At 46.6% G+C, this 26,631-nt stretch overlaps 1 protein-coding gene and 2 non-coding genes across 12 annotated transcripts in view; 2 read left to right on the top strand and 1 right to left on the bottom strand.

Moving 5' to 3' along the window:
- Positions 1-26,631, top strand: part of CDK5RAP2 (CDK5 regulatory subunit associated protein 2) — a 167,388-nt gene that overhangs the window by 36,193 nt on the left and 104,564 nt on the right. For 7 of the 10 annotated variants that reach the window (XM_064490460.1, XM_064490462.1, XM_064490461.1 and 4 more), the window contains exons 6-12: positions 1,217-1,340; positions 3,864-4,018; positions 8,623-8,785; positions 10,043-10,096; positions 10,969-11,088; positions 13,596-13,688; positions 19,629-19,874. In XM_064490460.1, coding sequence (XP_064346530.1) covers positions 1,217-1,340; positions 3,864-4,018; positions 8,623-8,785; positions 10,043-10,096; positions 10,969-11,088; positions 13,596-13,688; positions 19,629-19,874 — 955 coding nt within the window. The remainder of the gene's footprint in view (positions 1-1,216; positions 1,341-3,863; positions 4,019-8,622; positions 8,786-10,042; positions 10,097-10,968; positions 11,089-13,595; positions 13,689-19,628; positions 19,875-26,631) is intronic. The other 3 variants (XM_031450326.2, XM_031450323.2, XM_031450327.2) reach the window with 1 other exon arrangement.
- LOC116152811 (U6 spliceosomal RNA) lies at positions 5,605-5,707 on the top strand. Its single transcript, XR_004136517.1, has one exon. It is a non-coding gene; the product is annotated as a U6 spliceosomal RNA (small nuclear RNA).
- On the bottom strand, positions 20,644-20,716 carry TRNAT-GGU (transfer RNA threonine (anticodon GGU)). The gene has a single exon. It is a non-coding gene; the product is annotated as a tRNA-Thr (tRNA).

Here is a 26,631-nt window from a genome sequence, read left to right as displayed (position 1 = left end):
CCGGAGTCACACTGAGGACATAATAGAGTCAGAATTCGGAAGCAGAGCTGTCCAGCCTCAGAGCCCCTTGTTCCCATCAAATTCCATTAAAATGATATCATGACAATGGGGCCTTCTGAAGGCTTACCCGTGAGAGGAAACAAGATATGAATGACATCTTTATTTGCAGGCGACTCATGTTTGAGACTTGGACAGCAAGTATGGCCCTCTTGACTTTCCATTGTTCTCAGTCAAAAATTCACATGGCCTGTACGTGTGAGTGTCTGATCACGTGGCTCTCGGTTGGAAAAATGTTACAGACCCTTAAAGTAGGGCACGGGAGGCCGGTGGTGAATAGATTTATTCTTTTGCAGTTTTTCTGAAAAACTAGCTTTAGGTGGAGCCATTTCCTTTATTATTCTGCCTCCTGGAAACCCACAGTCGTTTTAGAAATCTGATGAGAACTGCTCTGAGTCTGTGTCTCACAGATTCATATCCGACGTTATTTTTCTTTTTCAAAAACCAAAATGAAAAGCATCAGTGGCTGTGGTCCCGTGTCTGATTTTGGTGTGCCAGCTCCACCTCTGCTTGCCAGGCGGCGAGAACACTCCATGATGCCCTGTGCTGAGAGCTCCGCCTTTTATGTTAGACACCCTGCCCTCGGTCACTGCTGGGTTTGAGGTGCTTCCCCTCCAGCGGCAGACGCCGTGTACCCTCCCTTCCGTCAGGTTTATCTGAGTTGTACACTGCTCCTTTGCACACTGATCTGTCAGACCCGCTATCCGCCTTTCCTACCACTGGGGAAGGTGTACTTTACCAGAAGTTTGTCGGTGGGGCGTTTGGCAATAGCTGTCAAATGTCTTAAAAGTGTGGTTATCTTTTAACTTAGTAATTCCTTTTCTTGGAATTGACCCTAAGGAAATCACTGGATGGTATGCACACTGTGTCTGTATATATATATGTAATATATATAAAACATACATACGTGTTTTAATTGAGATACAGTTGGCGTATAACATTGTGTAAGTTTAAGATGTACTGCACGGTTGGTGCGATACGTTTGTATATTGAATGATCTGTGCTTTTGAATTACAAATATTAATTTAAAAAAGAAAAGCAGCTCAGCCCAGGCCAGTGGGAGAATCGACCAGCAAATATTTTTCATCTCTTCGGGGTGACTGGAGTCACTATCTGACTGTCCCTCTTGTGCGTCTTATACCTTTGCCTCTTTTTGCAGCAAAGCAGTTGAGAGCCTGGCTGAAGGGGGCGGCTCTGAAATTCAGCGGGTGAAGAAGGATGCTCAGAAGAAGGTGCAGCAGGTTGAAGAGCTCCTAACCAAAAGAATACTCCTTTTAGAAGAGGCAAGTCTGGAAGCCCGGAGGAGAATGTGCTCCTTGCAGTGGGTTCATAACAGAGTGGGCAGAACTTTGTTCCTTTTTTCATAAACTGTCAGGGTTTCAGCAGAAACAAAAGCCACTCTTATTGGGTGTCTCTTGGGCCCCAGCCCCGTTCTAGGCACTTCACATACGGGATTTATACCCTTACACCCTGCACCCTACCCTTTATTGTCTCCATCCTCTAGGTGAGGACACAGAGGTACAGAGAGAAATACTAACCAGGGCAAGGTTAATCCTGGATTCAAACATGATTGCTGATTTGACAGCCTGTGTTGTTGCTCCAGCACCAGCCTTCTCGTCTAGTTTATTCTCTTTATTTTACAGAAGAGGAAACGAAGGCCCAGAGAGGGGAAGTGACTCACCTAACATAGCTCAGCCTGGAACCAGATTCCCTAATTTGCAGGCCATTGAGTGCCCATGCGGCCCCTGTCCCCAGAGCCCAGCCTCAATCCCTCCACCCTTCCATCCCACCTGTGCTCACTAACTACCTTTCCTCCTCCTCCTGACTCTCAGTCAGGTGCCTCCTGTGACTGTGGTCGGAGTCAGGATGTTTCTTGGCCAAAAATTTTTATCTCCTAGATGTTAAAAAGTTTTCCTCTATACTAAGCTAGTGTTAAGTAATACTAGTTCCTTAATTCTTGATCTTTGAAGTTGTGTGATGTCACTTCCTCTTCCGGAAACCCTGATTCTCCTTAGCAGGTAAGAGGAGAGATGACACCACAAACAGAACAGCAGATACGTTTGTGTTGTCTTTTGCAGCTTGTCATGGTCTTTCCCATTCATCACGTTCACATCACCCCCATGAGGGTGTATAGATATTAGGTCCAGAATACAGACAAGGAAACAGACTCGGAGAGAGCGAGAAACTTAGTCTTGGTCCTGGGTAGTAGCGCTGAAACCTAAAGGAGGGTCTTCGGAGCCCAAATTCTGAACTTCCGTTAACATGTAATCCTGAGACTTTTCAGAGACTTACTCTATTGGTTCAGCCGTTTTATTTTCACCAGTAGGTGCTTCCCAGTGGTTTAGGGTTGCGTACTGGGTTGAGTCCCTGCCCTGTCACTTACTAGCTCTGTCACCTTGGATAAGACCTTTGCCTTCCCCGCGCCTGCGCGGCTGCACCTGCGAAATGCAGCCAGTGATGCCCGCCCTGCGGTAGTGGCTGTGATAAGGACAGTGAGCTCACGACTCATGGAGGGCTTACTTACCGTCTGTGAGGCACCCTTCTTTCCTAGCCTTCCCGTACGTTGATTTAGTTAATCCCTTCAGTAAACTTTCAAGGTAAAGACTTTTGTCATCCTCCTTTTAAAAACAAAAACAAAAACAAAAACAAGCTGACACAGGGACAGAGTGGCCTAGTCACTCGCCCGAGGTCAGCCAGGCGGTAAATGCCAGGTGGTCTGGCCGCAGAGCCCGCATTCTGAACCCTGTCTCTCAGTTAGGGAACTTTTTAGGGTTGGGTGAGGATCAAAGAACTTGTAAATAAAGCTCTTTGCTCAAAGCCTGGCATTAGTAGGCACTCAGTAAATAATAGATTTTGTTTTCTGTCTCAGAATATTGAAAAATGGTTTTCCTAGCTGTCATTGGGATTGGCAGGCTGTCCAGCCCTCTTGGGGAGACAGTGGTGGAGGCGGCACTGTGGAGGGAGAGGGCAGGGAGGAGGAGGAACCAGCGTTTTTGGAGCTTCCTGTGATGCAGCAGGCTTTTGGCGGAGTCTGATGGCAACTCTTTGATGAGACGGTGGTTATCCCTGTTTTATAGGTTGTGAAACTGGGGATCAGAGAGGTTAAGTGACTCCTCAAGGTCACCCAGCAAGTCAGTGGGGAGCTGGGTTTTGAACCCAGTTTGATTTGACTTTCATCTTTGTGATGTGATCAGAGGCAGCTGGGATGAGGGCTTGGAGAACTGAATCTGCTATCAGGTCACTGTCCTGAGCACCAGGGCCTTTTTCCTGACACGGACGCCCCCTGAATGATTTAGAGACTTTCCTTGTGGGCTTCTCCGCCCCTTCAAGAAGAACATAGAGTTTTTCACCACTTAAATCACCTTGGAGATATAGGAAATGTATGGTAGAATTGTATGGTCATTATCTTTAAAAAAAAAAAAAGTGAGGGGCACTGGAGTTTGAGATGAATTTGTGTGGAGATTATAGTGATGCTCAGGACTTGATGTCTGTTTAGTTACAGAGAGGCACATTCCTCCTTGTCGTGGAAGCTGTAAATATTGATCCGATTTTTCAAAACTGAAAATACAGTTCTTGTAGAGTTGAGTCTTTTCCATCGGAAATGCCTAATACCCTTCAGGATACAAGAGGGAAAAGAGGCCTGTGAATGTATTTATTACTGATTCTCTCCATGTAGAGTACAATTCAGGGAGGGGAAATGTGCCGGAGAAAAAGTCATAAATATTTATATTTTAATCCAATTTCCTTTCAAAATGTTCCCAATTGTATTGAAAAATTGCATCAAATTGCATTTAATTTAACTCTAGGATGTGAGAGCCGCCCAAGCAGAACTGGAAAAGGCCTTTGCTGGGACAGAAACGGAGAAGGCGCTTCGGCTGAGCTTGGAAAACAAGCTTGCAGAGATGAAGAAGGTGCACGAGGGGGACCTGGAGATGGCTCTGGTCCTGGAGGAGAAAGACAGGTCTGGCTCTGTGATGCTCTGACATTCGTGTACCTAGCAGCATGATTCAGAAAAGGGGAAAGAGTTGTCCCCTTCCTACTCTTCTCCCCCTTTTCCCTGCTTCCTCCCCACATTGAGAAAACTAGGGATAAAAATCAGGGTGAAAGAAGAAGGAATCGGATAGTGATATGAGGGCAGAGGTGGAATTAGTAGACAGAAATTCATGCTGAAAAGTTCTACTCAGATACTAAGTTTAGCATTCAGTCTTGCCACAAGCTTCCGGGCAGCCGAAGGAAAAAGGGAAAAACAACCCTGGTGGACAAAAGAGTCACATTGCTCACAAGACAGAACAAGCTAGTAACTCAGGAGAAGCCCGGTTTTACTTGACACTGTCAGAGAGAAATTTTTCCAATAGATTTTCCCAAAGGAAATAGTAAGTGACTACATTCCCACAATAAAACACTAGTGAATTTTCTGTGTCCGATTTCCCATTATATCTTTCAATGCAGGCTGAGGGCCCAGATTAGCACAGTGCAATGGGCCAAAATGATGTAGACCAAGTGCAGAGCTCTTCAATGGTCCAGACATAAAGTGTGTGCCATTGGTCCAGAGAAATGGCTGGACCGTTTGGTTTCTAGGCAATCTTTAATGCCCATGATGTCTTGCAACCAAACTTTTGATCAAAACTGGTTAGGAGAGAGTTGAGGATTTTATTCTTTACCACAAATCTTGACATTTTAAAAAAAGTTTAAAATTTTTTTTTAACGTTTTTTTTTTCAAGTGGAGGCACTGAGGATTGAGCCCAGTATTTCGTGCATGCTGAGCATGTGCTCTGCCACTGAGTGATACACCCCCCCCAACCCCCCCAAATCTTACATTTTCATGCTCTCGCCTTGCTTTGGTGGTTGCTAAGTGGAGGGGTGAGTTAACTAAATACAAGTGAAACTTCTGGTTAACCTCTGACCTATCCATTGACGAGCCGGGCTTGTTTGGACAGAAATCGTCCTAAAACATGGTCAGGGAACTGAAAGAAATGCAGCGTTGTGTTCTGTAAGGGAGGGAGGAGGAGCTGGGCAGCTCGGGTGGGCCTTGTTGAGGAGTTGGCTCTTGTCCTCAGGGCTTGTGAGAAGAGTTGAGGGTGGGGGTGGGGGTATGACAGGCTCAGGTTTAAATTTACAGAGATACCCCCTGGCTGCGCTGGAGGATGCATCGGCAGTGGGGCTGATTGGGAAGATTGGTTCTTGGGCTGATGCTGAAGTCCAGACAAGAAGTGCTGGTGACGAGGCCTGGGGTGACAGAACCAGGACTGGGGAAGAGCAGGCACAGATGACATGACTGCTTGCGGGGCTTGGTGGCTGATGGATTTGGGGCGAGGGAAAAGGCTGCAGAGATCCACCTGACCCAGGTTTTGAGCAACTGTGGGATGGTAGGGCAGTTTGCTGAGTTTGTGGGAGAAAGGGAGAAAGAAAGAGATTGTTTTCGGGTAGCGGTGGTGGGCAGGTGAACTTTCAGTTGGGTGTGTTGGGTTGAAGGATTGTTGGCATCTGAGAGGAGAGTCCAGGAGACGCTTGGGCATGTGGAGTAAGGTCAGAATTCAAGGAGATGCAGTGCTCGCTCCGGCAGCACATGTACTAAAATTGGAATGATAGAAGATTAGCATCGCCCGTGCACAAGGATAACACGCAAACTCGTGAAACGTTCCATATTTTTTTTTAATATTATAGCTATACTAGGAAGGCAGAGATACAGTAATAAATTACAGTAATTTTGAAAAAAAAAAAAAAAAGGAGATGCAGATTTGTTGTTGGCCAACTCCTGAGCACAGCCTTGGGTTGGGTGCCAGGAAGGCAGGGCTGACCACTGTCTTCCTTCCATGGAGCTCCTGGAGCGGGGGAGGGGACAGGTGTTTAAGTCGTGATTGGGGTCAGGGTTCTGGGCTGTGACAAGACCACGGGACTGATAGCTGTGCTTGGGTGTGGGACAGGGAAGGCTTATCAGAAGAAGAGCGCTGGGAGTTGGGGTGAGACACACGCTAAGGTCCACATGGATGGGGCCAGGCACATTTCACAGTCATCATTGTCCCTGTTAGCACATGCTGAAGAAGCTTGGCTTCTCATCTTTTGGAAGAGGGAAGCCTTTTTGGGAAGGGTTAATGCTTTTTGAGTGCTTACCCAGTCGGTAGGGTCTCCATGGATGTGAATGGTCAGGTTGGGTGTCCTCTGGGTCCGGCTGGGCGGGCAAAGCAGACTGATGCGTCAGTCCCGCAGATGTGGCTGGCTCTCGGGGTTAGAGGTGCCCCAGCCCCACTTGCAGAGACTCAGCCAGATGCCACCTCTGGATTTCTGCCGGCTCGGCTGTGGTCCTGTGCTGGCGGGCCTCTCCTGGGACTAGATCAGTGTGCTCCCTCCCTGACGGCATACTTTCCCAGGAAGTGAAATCGAGGGCAGCAGGTGAGTTGCAGAATTGGAACAGGCTTGGATATGCCCTGGTGAGATGGGGCCAGGACCGACTGTCGCCAGGCAGGGCCCTCGCTGGGACGGACACTGCCCGTGTCCTCCTGGGCGCTCACCACCCTTTGCAAAGGTACGTGCTTTCGCTGCTGCTTGCTTCCCTTCAGCCCGGCCTCACAGCTAGCCTGCATCTTTAAGGCAGTCGGCATTGAGGAGCCCTGAAGGGCCATACGGCCAACATATGGGTTTTGTTTGGATTGCATGGTGCTTTTTAAAGTGTGAATTTGTTGCTAATACAAAAAAAAAATCTAATTTAATGTGAAAGTCTAGATTTCCAGCTTCTCTGGAAAACCTGAAAGGCGTGGCCGGACTGGGCCTTGGCCTGGCGGGGTTGAGGTTCTCCCTGAGGTGGGCTGGTGCTCCGGCTTGTCCCCACGGGCCTGCCCTGCTCAGTTTCATCCCTTTCTGGAACTTGCTCTAAGGGAGCTACAGCAAATCAGTATTATCGAAGTGTAAGTTACATGCAACACAACACATTGTGCTAAGTGTACAGTTGGGTGACTTCATCTCTCTTGAATTGTTTGTGATGGTTTCCGAGTTGAACCCCCAGAGGGCAGTCTTGCTCCTCTTTCCAGGTTTTGGGGAGCATTGTACTGGTGCTACTTGGTTCGCTGAGTACCCCATTGTCTCAGTCTGTTTGGGTAACATAATACAAAATACCACAGATTGGGTAGGTTACAAACAACGGAAGCTTATTTCTTACAGTTCTGGAGGCGTGAAGTCCAAGATGAGGGTGCGGACACGATAGGGCGAGTGCCTTCTAGGTCGTGGACTTTCCATTGTGTCCCCGCATAGTGGAAGGGGTGAGGGGTCTTTCTGGAGCTTCACTGCTCCTGTTCCTGAGAGTTCCACCTCCAGGACCTTACTTCCTCCCACAGGCCCCACCTCCTAATCCCATCGCCTTTGGGGCTTAGGATTTCAACATAGGAATTTTGGGTGGACGCAGATAATCAGATATTCAAATGCGTATTGCTAGGTGCTTTAACTGCTCTCAGCTCACTCCTCACCTTCGCCTTGGGACGCTCTCTCAAGCCTTTGCTCTTTCTCCCATACTGAGTAGCTTTCTAGCCTTAGCTGGAAAGACTGTTCTAGAATCCTCTGACAAAATGTTAATTGTTGAATGTTAAGAAAAAGTAGTAATTATAGCCACTGTCATTTGCTGGTTCTGTCATGAGCCTGGAGCTTCTCTCCATTCCACATAAGCAGGTAACCCCCATTTTACAGCTGAGGATATGCAGGCCTCGAGAGGTTAAGTAACTTGGCTGTGGTCAGGAACAGTTGATGTGGGGTCATTGGGTGGACTGGAGAAAGATGTGTCCAGCTTTACCTGAGGGGGCCTCTTGGGGTGTGGGTGGGCAAACTTCCTTGAGGGGAGGTAACGCCTTACTAAGCCTGACAGGATGAATGGGTGATTGTCAGGCGGTGGTGGGAGTAGGGCTGCGGGGGGCATTCGGGGAGAGGGTGTGGGCGTGGTCCAGAGACACACAACAGCCGGGCTTCCGGAGAGGCCTGGGAGGGAGGCTCTGAGTGGTGACAGAGAGGGCGATGGTCTCCTGTGAGAGATGAAACTGGTCAGCATGGCCTCTGATCTGCTAGGCCCTGAAAGCTGGGGCCTGGAACACCTTGCCGAGGAGTTTGGCCTTTATCTTGAAAATCTGTCTGCTTTAGACCTTGCCCTGAGAGGCCTGGGAGAGGTGTTCTTGGGTTTTTTGGCACTCACTGGAACAGTTCTGCTTTATTGGTTGTGTTTGGTCTCACTGCCAGATTTCTTTGGGAGAGATTTCTTGGCCAGGAAAAAAAAAATTAGTAACCCTCTTCTGTAGATGGTGGGGGCGATGAAAGTCTTTGAGCTTTGAGCAGGGGTGTGACTCAGTCAGACCACAGTCTGGTGGCTCAGAGGTTGGATTGACCTCTGGCAGGGCTGGAGGTGAGGGGATTGGTAATGCCACTCGAATTCTGTCCCTTAATCTCCCACCTGCAAAGTGCTATTCCGTTTGTGTTCAGTCGTTGGACACGTCTACTTTGAAGGTGTCTGGCCCCATTTCCCACCTCCTCCTGCTCCACTGAGCTAAGAGAACAGCTTAGAATTAATATTTAAATTTTGTTCTCTTTTAGACTGATTGAGGAGTTGAAGCTGTCTTTGAAGAGCAAAGAAGCTTTAATTCAGTGCCTTAAAGAGGAGAAATCTCAGATGGCATCTCCTGATGAAAACGTGTCATCTGGAGAGCCCCGAGGACTCTCTGCCACTCTGAGGGGAGACGGGGAGAGAGAGGCTGAGGTGAGGCGCCGGGACATGGAGAGGGGACTTTAATTAGCGACCAGAGTCCTCTGTGGGAAACGGAACGGCCTTTCTGTATATTAGCTCCCTGTCAGCTGAGGAATTACCAGAAACTTCCTTTGTCGGGGGCCCTGGCATCTTTTTTCCTTCCAGCCTTGTGTTCATACAGAGTTGGTTAAAAAAAACAGTCCACACCTGCCTGCCTCTGTTTTACCATGTGTTAATTTGTTGTTGCCTGGGGACTTTATTTTCATCCATCGGGTTTTTTTTAGGATGAAATTGTGGGCCTTACGTGTCTGGCCTCTGTAGTTAGAGACAGGCCTGAGGCCAACTTTGGTCTGAAACTTCAGAGACGGGTGTCGGGGGATGGCAGGGGGGAAGGGAAGTAACTTACATTGGGCCTGACAGCACTTGAAGGGGGTCAGCGTGCTCCTCAGTTAATCCTGGCCACCTTGCGGGGCAGAGATCACGGTCCCCTTGTAAGTATAGAAACGCACTCAGAGGAGTCGTCGTATTTTCTTAGGCTTCAGGAGCTGGGACGCTAGTACCAGCCCCCAAGGCCTCCCTGGACCCCAGCCCCACACGAGGCGGCCTTCACGGCAGGCTGTCTTGAAAGGGTGGGCAGGCCCGGGGGTGCGGGTGGGCCTAGGGGAGGCCTTCCGGTTCTGACTGGAAGCCGGGTGGCTGTGGCATGTGGTTGGTTCACGCCAGGGGACTTCCGATGCTTCTGGCAAGTCTTGATCTCTTCACAGAGCAGGGTCTGCTCTGTCCCGACCATAGTCATGAACCCTCTGGCCTCACCAGTTAGTTTTTTTTTTTTGGCGAGGGGGAGAGGTAATTAGGTTTGTTTGTTTGTTTATTTTAATCAGGGTACTGGGGATGGAGCCCAGGACCTCGTACATGCGAGGCATGCGCTCTACCGCTGAGCTGTACGCTCCCGCCACCTGTAATCAGCCCTCATCTGCCCCTCCTGACCCCTCCTGGCTCCCCAGGCCCCCGGCTTTCGTAGGCCCCTGGCACGGTCCCAGCTTCTTGGCTCACTCTGTGGGGTCGGTGGTCAGGCAGGGTGGGTTGCTCGTCTTTACGTTGTCCCCCACTGGGGCGGGACTCTAGGTGAGACAGGAGGGGTGGACGCTGGCTTCCATGAGTTCCTCATCTGCGGGGAGCCGAAAGTAAATGAAGTGCCCATTCTGATTGTCCTGGGGGAGCTACTGGATTGTGGGTCCCTTCTGGGCACCAATGAATACCTTTTCTTAGGCTGCACGAATGGAGCGCCAGAAGGAGAGAAATCGCTTTGAGGAGAGGATCCAGGTATGTTGATACAATTTTTAAAAATGGGTTGAGGATTTATCCTTGCCTCTTGCTTTCTTCTGAGTGCACTAGATGGTTCCGTGTGAGTCCGTATGACAATGGCTGTCACTCATTGTGTGCTCCTGCCTGTCAGTCAAGCTCTAGGCACATTGGAAGCGGTTTCTGAATCTTTGCGATAGCTCTGAGAAGTAGGCATTCCCATTTTGCAGATGTAACGCGTGAGGCTCAGGGAGGTGAGGTCCTGTACCCAAGGTCACGTAGCTCGGAAGAGGTGTAGCAAGGATGCAGACCTGCCAGTCTGATTGCAAAGCCACTGCTCCAGGGTCCCCTGGTCACAGCAGCTGGCATTTGTGTGGCGCCTGCCAGCTTAGAAAGCACTTCCACGTCCATTATCTCATTTGATCCTCACAACAGCCCAGGGGGGAAGCAGCGGTGATTATCTTTAGAAATGAACTCAGACTATGAACATATATATTCAGTCTCCATCAAACAGAATTCTCTGCTAGCTTTTGTAGCATTAAGGAATGAAATTAATGATCTGTTATTTCCCCCAAATAACCTGGTACGGTTTCAAAGGCTCTGATGTGACTGTATTCAAATTCCAGAAGGCATTGGAGTCCTTCCCATAGGAATAGCTGTCATCTTCTTAACTGATCTGAGCCCCTTCCTGCACCCAGCCCTGTTGCCGTGAGCGGTAACACAGTAACTCGGAGCCGACGCTGCTGCGTTCAGCTCTGCTTGGAAACATTAATCACAGGTTGACAGGAAGAAGATAGAATAACCGCTTTTGAGTGTGCTCTTAAAGATATATTTACAGTGCATTTTGGTTAGAACGCATCAACTTAGTGAATCTTTTTTCTAATCTAATTTAGGCACTTCAGGAGGACCTGAGAGAGAAGGAAAGAGAAATTGCTACAGAAAAGAAAAATAGTTTAAAGAGGGATAAAGCCATTCAGGGTCTAACCATGGCATTAAAGTCAAAGGAAAAAGAGGTATGTCTGATACAGCTGAAGTGAGATTTTTCTTTATTAGCTTCTGTGACTGGCCTGTCCTACCCTGAATTTTTAGCTTTAGGTGAAGAGTTTATAAGGGAGCCGAGATGAGGCCAGCAGTGGGGAGAGGGCCCTGCAGTCAGTTAGAAGTCCCTTTGGGGTATCTAACCCAGCGCTGTCCAGTGTGAATGGGATGTGAGTTACTCTTGTAATTTCAAAATCTCTAGTAGCCACATTAAAAGAAATAAAAAGAAACAGGTGAAATTAACTTCAATAATGAATATATGCCAAATGTTATTATTTCAGCCAATATACAAAAATAATAATGAGGGATTTAACATTTTTAAAATCTGACTTTTGTCCTGGAAGTCCAGATACGCTTACAGCACATCTCAGGTCAGACAGACCACGTTTCAAGTGCTCAGTAGCCAGAGGTGGCTAGTGGCTGCCATATTGGACAATGAGGGTCTAGTCTTTTGAAAGACAACAGAACACTGAGATGATGGAGTTTGGGGAGGCAGGGCCAAGACTGTGACATCTCACCTGAATGGTCCACCCACTCCTCAGAGTCAGTACTCTGGAAACAGACTCATCACCTCCATCGCCAGCCCCATCTCACCGTTATACTCCGTTTTCTCTACTTTTGTCTGAGTCGGTGGCACCCTCCTGTCCCTAGTCATGCCAGCCAGAAGTCACCCTTGACTTCTGCCACCTGGCTTGTTGCCTTTGGATCCAAGGTGGTGGCTGATGGTTCCTTGTGGTTTTCCTTTTGTGAGTAGCGATCTGTTTTGTCTCAGTAACTGCCAGGCACGGATGCGGAGAGGAAAGCGCAGCTCTGCTTACAGGCCTGGTGGGGAGAGGGGACAGTGGAGGTGCTGTAACTGAGGGAAGTGCAGGGGGCTGTGGACACGGAGGGGAGGGAGCCTGGTCCAGGTTAGGTTGTGGATGAGGGAGGGGAGTGCTTCTTTGAGGAGAAGCTGAGCTGAATCTTAAAGGATGACTAGGAGTTAGCTGGGGAGGGAGGCAGAGACTAGGAGGCCATTTCGTGCACAGGGGAGGACACTGGTCACGGTACTAAGTTAGGAAAGAGCCCCATGTGTGTTTGTGGAAACAAAACAGTTAGAGCTTGTCAGAGCATCCAGTGCAGAAGCTAAGTGAGGCGGGGGAAGCAGCTGGCGGGTGGCACGGGGCCCCGGTGTTGGGGAGCGCAGCACGCCCAGCTGCTCTGTGCCTGCCGTGCTGTGCCGTGCAGCCTCTTAAGCAGGAGGGGCGTTATCACATCTGCCGGGGAGAGAGGCCTGTGGCTGAATCCGGGAAATGGGTGGGGGGAGAGAGGGAACGGCGGCCGGGAGGCCAGTAGCTGAGCTGAAAGCCCTCTAGTTCAGAGAAGCCAGAATGGAGGTGTAGGGCTTATTCAAGAAGTGAAGTTGGAATAACTGAAAATGAGAAGTAAATCTGGGGAAATTTGGTGGTTAGATGTAGGCCTGGAGAGAGGGAGCAGTCAAGGGTGACTTCTGACTGGCATGACTGGGACACGAGGGGGCCACCAACTCAGACAACAGCAGAGAGAATGGAGTATGGTGGAGGGGTGGGACTGGTGATGAAGGTGATGAGTCTGTTTAGAAAGTACTGACTTTTAGGAGCCCAGGGACTGCTCAGGTGAGATGTCCAGGAGGCAGACAGATAAGCAAGTCTACAGCTTGGAGAGGACTCCGGCTTGAGGGGGTAGATCTGAGAGTCAGTCCTGTACAGATGCGAGTGAAAATTCTGAGAGTTGGTCTCCTTATCCGAGGAGAGCGTGGGGTGGGAAAGAAGAGGGTGAGGATGGGACGGCAGGGGACAGCACCAAGGCAGGAATAGGGAGGGGAGGCTCAAAGGGACGGGGAGGGGTAGCTGCAGGAGTGGACGCCAGCCAGGAGTCTGTGGGCTTGAGGAAGCCAGAGGAGACAGGGGTTGGAGAAACCAACACTGTTGGCTGCAGCAGAAACTCGGTTCATAACAATGGGCGTGATTTGTGTCATGTGCTGGGAGTTCGTGGCCCAGCTGAAGTCGGAGACCTCTGGTATGTAGCGCACCGGTGGTGGGACAGCCCTGCAGAGTGTGGCCAGAGGGGTTCCTGGCCGACTCTGGGCTGGAGGAGAAGGTCACTGGGGGATGAGGAGTTCTGGGAATAGCCAGGCTAGGTGGTTCGGTGGGTCATCCCTATGGACAATCATCGTAACAGTTAGTGTGAGCTGGGCGACATTTTAGGGCCGGGACACGCCATACAGTCCTGTAGTTGGGTGAGTGGTCACGTCCTCGTCTTATAGTTGAGGGAATTAAGTCTCAAAGAGATTCAGTGCCTGGCCTGAGGTCATCCAGCTCCTAAACAGCCAAACTTGAAATCCCCCTTTTCTGACTACAAAGCCCTGGGTTATAAGCACCACCCAGTGCAGCAGGAACAGCATTTGGGCTGTGCGCCGAGAGCCCGGGTGCATTCCTGGCTGCTGTTCCTTATTTTCACCCAGATTGAAGAACTTAACTCCGAAATCAAAGAGCTCAGTGCTGCCGCTGCTAAAGCCAGAGAGGCCCCCCAGAAAGCACAGACCCAGAAGGTCCAGGTAAGCGTTTGCTTTGGTCGAAGTGACTCTCTCTTTGATTCTTACTCCTGGTGAGGTCAGGACTTCGCCGCTGAAAGGATCCAAGGAGAGCTCTGCGTGGTCTCGAGTAATAGAATTTGCTCCGTCTAATTAAAGGAGCTTCTCCAGCAGCTTTGGGGGCTTCTCTGGCCCCGTCCTCACCATGACAGTGACAATGACGACAGCTATGCCCACGGTGAGGAGTGCTGAGCTTCCGCTGTGCCAAGAGTAGACTGTAAACTGCGTGGATTATCTCATTTAATCCTCAGTCCTGTGGGGAAGGTCATTTTCATCCCCTTTGTACTTGTAGGGGTTTTGAAGTTCAGCAAGGGTGTGCAGTTTCTTCACTGTCACACAGCTTGCAAATGGCAGGGCCCGGATTGAAATGTAAATTATTGCTAATAATCACGGCTGGCATTTATGGAACACAGACCATGTGCCGAGCCCTGTGCTGAGTGCCCTCTGTGGATCAGCCCAGTGAATCATGCAACAGCTCCACGAAGTAGGCACTGTGAATATCCTTGTTTACTGTGAGGAAGTCTGGGTTCAGAGATTCAAGTCTCTTGCTTAGGGTCACAGAAGTGGTGAGTGGAGGAGCACAGATTCGACCCCAGACTCAGTCTCACTCCCAGGCCTGTGCTTTTCCCCATCGCCCCCTACCTCGCCTCGCCTGGCTGCACATACTCTGCCCCCTCCACTTTCTATTCTAGGCCTGGGTTAGATGCCCCGCCTTTTCTCTTTTTCCCCCCTCCGCAGTTGTCCTGCAAGGACTCCTGCTGGTCATCCCCTCCCATCTCCCCTCTCTCTTGCTAATTTTAGTTAAGTGTTTTTAATTATTCTAACATTTCCTTCCCACGTTTCTAGTGTCCCTATACAGTGTATACCTGTTACTGATAACTAATGAATCAAGGAAGCTCCGTCATCTGATTATGTCCGTACTGCCTTAAAGCTCCTCCCTCCCACCTCCTCCACCCCTGTTGTTTTTCGTTATTAAGCAGAGGTTAGGAGTTAAATCGAATTGAAGACTGTTTGGTTCCTAAGATTCATATCCCCGGCCTTATCTTTTGCAGAGCTTCGGTTCCCAATAAGAGTAATCGAAGTAATTTGGTGTAAATCATGGTGCCCGTGAAACATAGACAAATCTTGTGTTCTGGACTCTCAGACTTGCCTTCCTCCACTGTTTAGACAGTGGCTGATGAAGTGGAGCTGAGATTACACTTTACCCTGAGTTTTTTTCCACCCCCCCTTGCTTAGGAAATAATAAGCCTTAAAAATTGAATTCTTAGGAAAACCATTCATATTTCCCATTTCTTGAGAAAAAAATATATGTTGGCAATAGATAAGCAGAGGGGCCAGATATCTTTACAAGTGTGATATTTTTCTTGTTGAGCCTTGAAGGAAATAAAGGAGTCTTACACATTTAAATGTTACCTAGACTTACTATGTACATTTATTAATTTCATAACCCTCATTCCTGGTTGAAAGGCTTTCACAGTATTTTTTTTCTCAATTCATTTTTTTAAAAAATTGAATTATAATCAGTTACAATGTTCAATTTCTGGTGTACAGCACAATGTCCCAGTCATGCATATACATACATATAGTTAATTTTCATATTCTTTTTCATTAAAGGTTACCACAAGATGTTGAATATAGTTCCCTGTGCAGAGTGGTTTTTGAGGTCTTGTAATTTACGCTGTTGGCTGGGTTTCTCATCTTGCAGTGTATGGAGACCAGGGATGGTTGAAATTCCACAGGTCCACATGCCATATTCACTGTTCAGAGAGCACTGGTTTACTCCTTACCCATGAAGGTAGAGTGCTTCCCTGTTTGACAGGTTGCCAGAACTGGAACTCAAGTCTGACTCCAAAGTCTGTGTTCTTTTCTCCAGTCTGATTATGCGTGTGAGTAAATACACACCATTTGCTTGTATTGGCTAGTTCATTAAGAAGTGTGTATAGTTTGAAGGTTGCACGGGCACTTGAGAATGCACTGTCTTCCACGTCCTGGGACCTTTTGGGGATGTCACATGATTTGAACGTTTGCAGCCTGAGTAGAAGAGCCAGGGCTCACCAGGCTGGCATCAAGCTTGACAGGGAAGCAGCGCAAGTGGATTTCAGACTCTCAGGGCCGTGGCCACAGTGCAGGATGGGAATTCCAGTCACAGGTGTGACTCCGGGAAGGTTACAGCGTAGAAGTAACATTATTTCTTTTCCCGCCCCTACCTGCCTGTAAAAGTAAAATTGCACATTGTAGGAAATTTATAGAATATTTAAAATGGGTAAAAATGGTGATAAAAGTCACCAATAAACTGACATGTAAAGATGTTCTCTGTAAACACCTTGACTCTTTCAATGCATATACACACACACACACACACACACACACACACACACAAACATATAACCTTTGAAAAATTAAATAGGATCATAATACGTATTTTGTTCTGTAACCTTTTTTTAAATCTAACATTCTTGGCATGGCAGTATATATCTATCTATCTATCTATCTATCTAAACTTAAAAAAAAATCATTTTAAGATAATTGTCGATTCACAGGCAGTGGATGTCTGTATACTCTTTACCTGGTTCTCCCAAAGTTAGCATCTTGCATGACTGTAGGTCAGTATTAGAACCAGGACATTGATGCAGTCCATTGACCTTATTCAGATTTCAGCAGTTTGACATGCATGTTTGTGTGTGTGTGTGTGTGTTTGTGTCTGTGTGCTTTTTTTTTTTTCAGTCTTTTACAGCTGCGTATAGTCCATTGTATGTGTGTATCATATTATTTTTACTGGGAGGAACATGGCAGGGGGCATGGCTTTGAATCCTGACTCTGCTTCACTAACTTGTGTAACCTCGGGCAAGATGTTTGAGCTCTCCCAGCCTGCTTGTACATTGTAGAATTCAGATAGTCACACTTATGTCACAGAATCCTTACAAGGATTAAGCAAGAAAGTGTATCTGGGCACAGCTAGTAAGTAACTCAATAAATGTTAACTCATCCTTAAGTTGGGTGGTGTAATCTTCTGGCGTAAAAATACAGTATTTACTTTGGTCTGTTTTTCAAATTCTCAGTTGATGGTGTTATACATGTAATTTTTGGTTTGGGGAAACACTCCATGTTATCACTTGATTGGGAATGAAAGATAATAGAGCCAGTGACGGAAAAGGGGGCCTAGATTTCTTTATCCTGCACCTCCTGAGACAGTACTTTATGTGCCATATTTAATCTTCACAATGACCCTGTGAAATAAAGATCATCCCTTTCACAGATAAGGAAGCTGAGCCTCGAAGAAGGTGACCTTTCCCAAGTTACACAGCTGGAACTGGTCTTTGAACTCTGGGCTGTCTCTCTTTTTTTATTAAATTCAACATGTTTCTACACTGTGGGGAAGAACGATTTGTTTAATATTTTATTTGGGTTTTAGTTTATGACCGTGTCTAATTGGGCCAAATATTTGCCGCCTGGTTGTTAGCACTGGACTGATGAAGTAGAATTCAAAATGCAGGGTGTTGTGCAGAAAGAGGTAAAAGACCCTCCAAAGAAGTTTTTCGAAAAGCCATTTAAGGAAAATTTAACACGGGAAGTATTTTTATGAAGTGAATTGAATGGATGAATTTGAATTCTTTGCATTTAGACTTTTAAAGAGGCTTAGTCATCCTTATTTATGTGATAATCCTGCAGAACCTTCATCACTTTATAATAACTATTATTTTAATAACAACCATGGCTGTCCTATGTTTAACAAGCTCCTAACTGGTGTTCCTGTCTCTTGCCTTCCCCCCTTGAATAGTCTTCTGTATTACAGTTTTAATTTTTGGTAGTTTATTGGTGTTAATTGAAATCTTCCCTGGAATGGGCAAGGCAGAACAGTGCTGTGCAAAGAACACAGGTTCTGGGGTCAGTTGAATCCCAGATTTAATCACTAGTCATTTAACAGGTCTGAGCCTCAGTTACTTTCAGAGGGATAATAACGTGTGCTTTGTAGGGCTGGTGTGAGAAATGGAGAGGTAATGGTGTAAAAGCGCCTGGTTAGCTCATATATAATCAGTGCTTAATAAAGGGAACTATGAAAATTGTTCAAGGTGAGCATTTCCCCAAATCGTTGTTTATCTCCTTTTCTTTTTTGAGTTTATTTAAATAAGCACTGCCCAGATACTTTTTTTTTTTTTTTTGGCCTGTGACCTAGGTTTCCCATTTCTTTTTATTTATTTTAATTTTAAAGGAAACAAAGACAGAAGTGTCTATAAAACTTTGGAATTGAGTGGTGTTCTCCCTCAGTCTCCGTTGCTGTGACCTGAGTAATAGTTGGGGAAACACGGGACCAGATGGCTGGGCTGCGGGGCCCCAGGAGCAGAGAGGTGGCCACCTCCTGGTCAGCTGTGGCTGTGGCCCAGCTCTGCTGAACGACTAAGACGTAACTGTCGATGGGGGCAGGGATGGGTTTCTGGAAAGGCCCGGAAGCTGGGGCCAATTCTTTCACTCCACAGCCTGAGTTGTGACCTTGACAGCTCAGGCATCCCTTGCTGTTAAGTTTTTAATCTTGTCCTCAAGCTCATTCAAAGGACATATTTTTTAAAAAGTTTATTTTCTCCTGATTCTAAGTATTATATATATGCTTCATTTTTTCCCCCCAGAAGACTAGAAAGAAGGAAAAAAAAGGGAAATGAGGAAATCACCCAGCCACTATAATCATTTTGGTATTTTTTCCTTCTAGGCTTTCCCCTAAACATAGCTTTTATTTTTTAGATCATTTACAGTTTGATTTTCTATTTTTTACTGTAACATTGTGACTTAGAAATGTTCCCTCAGCTCTTTGTGAAAATTATTTTAAGATTTTATTCTGTGGCTTTGCCATACTTTATTCGTTTTCATATTCTTGCACATTTAGGTTGCTTCTTAATTTTTTACTGTTCTAAGTTAATTCTGTGATGAATGACTTCGCGTATAAGGCTTTTTCCCCCTTATATTTTGGATTCTTCTCCTGAGATTGAGTCCTGGGAATGGAATTATTGGGATGATTGTGAACGTCTTCATACAATACACATGTACTTGACGTGTATGGTCTGTCCACAGCGGGTTTTTTCAGTGTACGATGTACAGCGTATTTCTAGGTTTCTAGGTGCTTGATCAGTTCTTGAAACGTGAACGTTAGTTGTGCCATTTCACAGTAAGCTCACCAGTATTGGATATTCTCATTAAAACAATCTCACTTGTTAAACGAAAGCTTGTTTTAATTGACTCTTGTTGATTGGTGAGTTACAGCATTTTTTCATATGTTTGATAATCACATGTGTATTTTCCCTAGTAAACTGTGTATTAATGAAATAAACATGTTGTTGACCCACGTAGGCCTCCATCTCTGCTGAATTTATAGTCTCTTGAGGTGGCTGCTGGTGACCAGGCTGCCCGCTTCTTCTCCAGATGACTCTGGGTTTGAATCATTCTAAAAGAGATGAACATTGCCAGGGCTTGAATCCATCTCTGCTTTTCAAATGATACTGTATTTTCTGTCTTTTTAAAATAACTTAATTAAATATTTTTTTGGACTATTATAGAAATAACATGCTCACTAATCTTGCAACGATGAAAAATACAGAGAAGTAAAGGAAAAAAATCATCTATATTCCCACCCTACTAAAGACAGTTACTGTTAATATTTTGTGCTTTTTTTTCTAGTTTTTTAAAAAACATTCTTTTACACAATAATTGTGGCCTTTCCCCTCTTCACATCAACATCATAACATAAAGATTACCGTGTGTTATCCCAAACCTGCATATCATTTGTGCTTTGGGTCCTGAATGTTGTTTACGTGAATGTCTCCCTCCCCACCAAGGTGAACAAGGAGCACAGATTTCTTGGCTTGTTGAGTGAGCTATGAAAACCAGCTCAGCCGCCTTCCCCTCCTCTTCTTCTAGGGGTCTGAAGATTATGAGGCTGCTCTGTTAGAAAAGGCGGCCCTTTTGGCCGAGCTGCACTCAGAAAACCTCACCAAGAGTACAGAGAACCACAGACTGCGTAGGAACATGAAGAAAGTCACCCAGGAGCTGAGCGACCTGCAGCGGGAGAGGGAGAGACTGGAGAAGGACCTGGACGCAGCCCACCGCGAGCGGAGCAAGGGAGACCGCGCCGTCCACGTGAGTGGTGCCGCCGCCGGTCCCAGGGTGCGCAGTGCACTTGCTGGGCTGGGCTCTGGGCTGTTTCTGGTTTTAGGGAGATATTCATCGCAGAAGACTTAGAATAATCCAAAAAATAGAAAATATTTCACTCATTGTCTCATCACCTAGAAATGACCTGTCTTAACTATTTGATGTTTCAGTTCTTTTATTCTCTCTCTCTCTCTCACACACACACACACACACACAAACATCCTTGTACATAAATATTTATCCACTGATTATTTTCTGATAGAGGTATAATTACTGAGTCAAAGAGTATGAATATTTTTAAGACTCTTATAGATAGACCCAAATTGTTCTCCAGAAAGATTATACAACATTTCCCTACATGAGAGTGGTCTTTTTTTAAGTCTACTGTATTTAGCACTGGATATTAGTTATTTGAAAAATTCTCTCTGAATTGGGTAGACAAAAGATAGTTTATCTTTTACAATTTCTGTTATATTTAAACTTAAGTATTCAGCATCCTGAGAATCACATCACGAAGCCTTGGTGCAGTCGGGTAGGATAGGGTCTGAGTGGTCATTGACACTCAGGTTAAGCGAATTCCCTGCACGGGAGCCTGGGGCAGTCAGCATCATTAGCGAGCTCCGGAGAGCCCGCAGGTACCAGAGGTTAGTTCTCTGGCGGCTGCTCCTGGCAGGGACGGGACATCAGGATCCAGAGTTTGAAATCCTAATGCTGACACTGATGAGAGAACTGAAATACAAATGTTTGTATATTTTTAAAAGTTAATTAATTATTTTATTTTTAATGGAGGCACTGGGAATTGAACCCAGGACCTTGTGCACACCAAGCACATGCTCTGCCACTGAGCTGTACCCTCCCCCCAGATGTTTGTATATTTTAACAGAAATTTTAATGAACATCAAGAGAGCAATAATGGAAACTTAGGAATATAAGAAAATGTCACCTTCGGTCAGTTCCACCACCCTCATAGAGTAACTGTTTTTCAGTATCACCCTTCAGTGCTGGTGCAGCTGGGGCCCCAGTCTGATCAGAGGCCACGTACTGTTGTGTGTTCTTTGATCATTTACTTCATCACGGCCATCTCCCCACATTGTGCAGGCGCCAGAGGGATCATGCTGAAAGGTGCATGCTCTTCACTGAATAGATTTCACATGGTTTACTTAATAACTTCCTTCTCTCTTGGACGTTTTGGCTGTTTAAATAATGCCACGGTGAACATCTTCGGGTACAGAGGCTTTTTTTTCCCCTTGGAATCCCAAGGATAGATTTTGAAGAGTGAAATTAGTGGGTCAGATGGTACAAATATTTTACACTAGTTAATCATGCTGCCAAATTACTTGTTCAAAGGGCTGGATCAATTTATGCTGCTGCCAGCAATATTGGAGTATACCAATTTATTGCATGTTATTAAAAGAGCCGTTTCCCATATTTTTTCATTGTTATTGAGCACCTAATGTGTCTGGTTTAGATGCAGATGGAAATACGTGGTGTAACCTTTGAATGTTTTATTTTTTTTTCAAGGGAGATGAAAATGTTAATCATGACAAAATGCAGAGCAGTTTAAAACTCAGAGCTAAGTAATACCCCTTATGTAGTCAGTGCCAAAGATCCCTGTGGGACAGAGTAGTCAGGGGAACTCCCTAGGGGGAGATGGCCATTGAGGTGGATGGAGGTGTAAGGTCTGAGCAGTGTGCCTTTATGGATGAGGTGAGGAAGAGACTGGCCAGAGGGCCCTTCTATGGAGGGCAGGTCATAATCAATTCTTAGATCTTTCACTGTTGGATAACATTTTTTTTTTAAGTTTAAGTTCTTTTTTTAGTTTTTTAGTTTAGTAGGTTGTCTCCTCCATTCCTTACTATCATTGTAAAAATGTTTATTCGATAGAAATTGGATTTCGGGGATACACACACACATAGGTATGTAAAATATGTAATTGCTTCTTTACATCATAAGGTACTCTGGGTAAGCATTTGAAATGGCTGCATAACAGTACATCAAATGGACACCCTGTAATTTACTTACTTGTCCCTCTATTGTCAGACATTGTTGGTTTCATAGTTCACTTATTCATGAAAACCTTGGTGCATCTAAAAGAATTTGGGGCTCCTCTCGATAAGAAGATTTATTCCTGAATAACACACGTACATCTTCATAAGGAGGCAAGGAGTGTTTGGCAAGGAACAGAAGGGGCAGATGACAGTGAAGGGGGAGCTGGATGAAGTGTACTGTGAGTAGGAGGTTTTTGGCCAGTGCCAGAAACCCAACTTGAAGTACCTTAGGCAAAGAGGGAAATGTCTTGCCTTGGGTCACTAGACTGCTGGAAGGACAGGGGTGCCTGGCATGCTGCTGGGACCGAGTCTGTCTCTCAGAGAGCTGGCCTCTTTTTCTTACGTCCACTCAGTCCCGTTCCCAGTGGCTGGATCCCCCACACTGCCAGCCTTGCCGGGACCACCTCTCCCCAGTTCATTATGGGAGAGGAAGGAGGACCTCACACTCTACCAACCCTCGCTGTCTCCTGCTTGGGGTGGCCAGGGGGGTGAGACCCCAAGAGGCCCAGCTTGGATCACATGCTCATTCTTTGTCAGAAGTGTGCGTGCCTGAGCTGGTGTACCATCACTGGCAGCTCCCCTAGAACCACGGGTTGGGAGGGGGGTGAGCAGGGACCCAGAGAGTGCTGTTTGTTTCCGGGCGCTGGAAGGACCAAAACAACAGTGGTGACAGAAGGCTTACCCCGGTGAGCATGCCGTGACTCAGAGCTTCCTGGCGCCTCGTCACCACTGCTTTTCTCCATGAAGCCATGGGTGTTTCTCACAAGACGATCTGGCTCTGGCTGCTTTTATTTTTGTACACATATCATTGCATCACATCGGCATCTCTATTTAACTTGGGATTGTAGCCTAAGAACTTGGCTGTGTCATAAGCATGTTTTACACCCGATCTTGGGGGCACTGGCTTGTTCAGGGTCTGGGGAGCCGTGCTGGGGGTGGGCTTGCCTTATGGTGCTGGGATGTATGCGGGTAGAGCATAATCCGCTGGCCTTGCGTGTCTGCTCAGCTCGCTCTGTTAACTAGGCTCTTTGATTAACCAGAGCCTCCTGCTCGCCAGCTGCCACTGCTGTTGCTTTTGGATCGAAACAAACAAAAACCCAGGCCTTTTGGTGGCCTCTGTTTCTGCCTTGGCAAAGGAAAGGACTGCATTTGTGCCTTCAGCCACTTTGAACGCTTTGTGCAGGCCCTCCAACTAGGCCTGGGGACAGTTCGTGGCAGAGGGAGGAACAGAGCATCACGGGAGCACAGGGCAGGATCAGAGAAGGCTCCGGGGGCAGGATCTTTTGAACTGGTTCTGAAGCTTGAGTTAAAGGTCACTAGATAATCGGCAAGGAAGAGGAGGCCAAGGCACAGAGATGTGAGAGAGCGCGGCGTTTGGGGGAAGAAGAGTTTGGGGCTGTAGCGAAGGGTGGCTTCACCCTGGAGAGAAGTTGAATTGTGGTGGTCCTTGGATACAGAGTTTGGGAGTGTGGACTCGACCTATGGGCAGTGGGCTGCAGATCTACAGTTACAGTTGAGAAAGACTTGTCTGATGGGTGTCTCGACAGTGGATTGATTGGGGAGAGCCTGGAGACAAGTTGAGAAAGGACACGTGACACGTGAGTCAGGCTTTGCGACATCAGGGATGGAGGGAAAAGAAAGAACTTGTTCCTCTGTGCTGGAAATGCTCAGATATGTTTCTGGGCCATCTGTGCGCATATTCAGAACTTCCCCCGCCAGGACTCTTGAATAATCAGCATTTGCTTGAACTTCACTGCATCCCACAAGTAGGCCTGAAAAACACTAGTAAGAAAATGTGTTCAGAATACTCATCTTGTTCTCAGTCCGCATTCAGCTGGATCTTTGACACCCTCTTTTGTAATGAAAACTGCTGTTGGAGCGACAGAAATAAAGCTGGTACGATTCTCAGGTGTGTATCTCTTTGGTGTACTTTACAGTTGATGAAAGGATGGCCTGTCCTTCCCTTGGTGCTCACAGCCCTGTGATTGAGTGTAGAAAATGTTATCCCCATTTTATAGATTAATCGGAGCCTCAGAATGTAGATCACGGTCACATAGAAAAGTGACATACATACGTGCCGTGGATCCAGGTCTGTGGACTCTTAATTTCAGGCTTTGCCTGAGATACTATGCTGAGGCTGTGCCAAACCATCAATATCTATGTGAAGAATCCTGTGCTTTTGGCAGAAAGGAAGATTGATATGATTTCAGCTTTTCAGCTACCCACGATAATCTGTTCTCAAGACCACCCAGTTTTTGAAGTATTTTGGTTATTTGAAGCTTTAAAACTTGTAAGTTATTTCTTTCTGTGCTTCAGAAACATCTTCAGAGGTTTATGGAAAGTCATAAAATTAAACAAGATTAAAGGCATTAGGGTCACGGAAAAATAAGGGGAACGAGTGGAATGGAACCAGATGAGTACGTGGAAATGCGTGCGGTGATATCCGTCACGGTACTAAAGAGGGGAACTTAAAATTCAGCTGGTAGCTCCCAGCAGTGGAAGTAAAAAGGGAAATTCAGTTACCAGGTCTCCAGAGTCTGTAGGATGAACACGTTAAGATAAAAGGACAGCTTTTGCTGACACTGAGGCCTGAGGGAGGTATTGCCTCTAGTGGGCTTTTATAGAGTTCTCTGAGCAGTACACTGAGCCTTCGACAATACCCCATTCAATAAAAGCGGTTTTGCGCAGGGCCAGATCAATGTCATGCAAGTCGTGAGCTTGTAAGTATGAAGGTTTTCAGTCCCAGGGACTCTTGTCTAGCTGTTTCCCATTATTCTCATTTCTTGGACAAGAACTACAAAATCAGCGGGAAATACTGCAGCCCTGTTCAGAGATGATCCCCAACTCAGAGCTGTTGCAATGGTCCCCTAGCAAGTAGGACGGGGTTTTGTAGCATTCCCTGAATTCTTTCTGATGGTAAGCCAGTCTCTCTTGGATGTGATCAAACCATCCTTTGCTCCTGCCAAACACATACATTGCTGTTTCATTGTGCCTGCTCTTAAGCATTTTGGAGGGAAGCAATGCCTGTCTGAAAATGCAGCCTGGACCCGAGGCATATGGATTCACTGTGTCTGACAGTGTGTGAACACTCGCGGGGAAGTTTGGCCAGGAGAATCAGTTCATTGTTTGTTTGTTTTAATTGCCTGTGATTGCAGTGACCTAGTGCCAGTCGACTCAGCATGTGTTGTCATTTGCAGTTCGCTCATTTGTTTATTCCAGGGACATTTATCGAGCACTTGCAGCGGTGCAGGCCCTGTTGGTAGGCTCTGGTGAATCCAGGCTTTGGCTTTTACCTTGGGAGTCTGATTTATGAAAAGGTCCGAAAGTGAGGGTCTCTCGGATAGATCCCCTTTGTTGTATTACGCCTCCTTGCCGCCAGAGGGACCCATAGCTCTTCAGAGAAATTCAGGAGGCCTTTGCAGAAAACAAACAAAACCCCGTAGTATTTCAAGTCCGTGTCCTTACCGTGATGTTTAAAAGGCCCTAATGTCCTAGCTTCTGTGTCTGTAATGGGGTTGCTGTTTGGATTCTCCCACCTTTGCCCTTACATCTCTGGCTTTGATACCTTGTTTGGCTCCAGAGACTTGGGGCGCTCCTTTGAGTGTGTGTGTGTGTGTGTGTGTGTGTGTGTGTGTGTGTTTGGTGGAGGGTGATAGAGGTACATCGTTGGTTCAGATTTGCTCTTTCTGGTTCAGGCGCTCCGTGTGCTCCTCGGGCTGGGAGGGGAGAGGAGAGGAGAGGAGCGAGTCACCGTGTTTGTCTTCTCCTTTATAAGCACCGTTTATTAGACGTTGGTTTAGCCGATTCCCCGGACTGTCTCATAAGGCTCTCATCTGTTTCAAGACCTGTCATCCGCTACTCTGACAAGTGTGTGCTTCAGTACTTGGGCACTTAGCTCTGTGGGGATGCATTTGCTGGCTAAAGCCCAAAAACCTAATTAAAGTTGTACCCGTCACCCAGCTGGCTAATCCCGTGTGCTTTGACAGGAGTGGGTTTAATTTCAGGATAGTTCAGCCTGAACCCCTTCGGTTCTCACGTGTGTTTGTTGATGGATGGCTCCAAATGAGACTGTGACAGCATTCAGAGCATCTCTTGGCGAACCGCAATCAAAACATGGAGTTTGGAGACGGTCTCTGTAGGCTGTCGGCTGGTTGGTTAGGGCTAAGATTACAACAGACCTGAGGTAGTGTGATTTTTACCAAGGATCAGAGCTTCCCCCACCCCCTTTTTTAAGGTCAAGTGTCAAGATTATGAGCCAGTCTCCTTGTAGAAGATGTGGTTTTAGTGACCTGTGTTGGAAGAAGTTTTGTCTTTGCAAATTCCAGTTTCTCGTAAGAGAGGCTGAATGCAGAGCATAGGGGGTCAGACTGGATTTGACTCCTGGCTCCTTTGCTTGCTCTTGGACTGGAACCAGCATCTTTACCTCTGCAGACCGTGCTGTCCATTTCATTTAGGAAAAACAGACATTAGCTGTGAAGATCATAGGAGACAAGATGCAGCACTTAGCATCATACCTGGCACATCATAAATGACCAATAAATGTAGCTGTTTTGTTGCTGGTGATGATGCCACTGCCTTGGGTCCTAAAAACTTAGCAATTTAGTGGGTGTCTTTGGGACAGTGGGAAACAGTGCTGGGCTTGAGTTGGAATCTTAGCTTCAGCAGGTGTTTAAGCCTCTAAGCCAGTTACTTAATTTCTCTAAACTAATGTTTTCTCTCCTAAG

Source organism: Camelus dromedarius, chromosome 10 (assembly GCF_036321535.1).
Source record: "Camelus dromedarius isolate mCamDro1 chromosome 10, mCamDro1.pat, whole genome shotgun sequence".
Classification (NCBI taxonomy): Eukaryota; Metazoa; Chordata; class Mammalia; order Artiodactyla; family Camelidae; genus Camelus; species Camelus dromedarius.
This window is presented reverse-complemented; position numbering and strand designations above follow the sequence as displayed.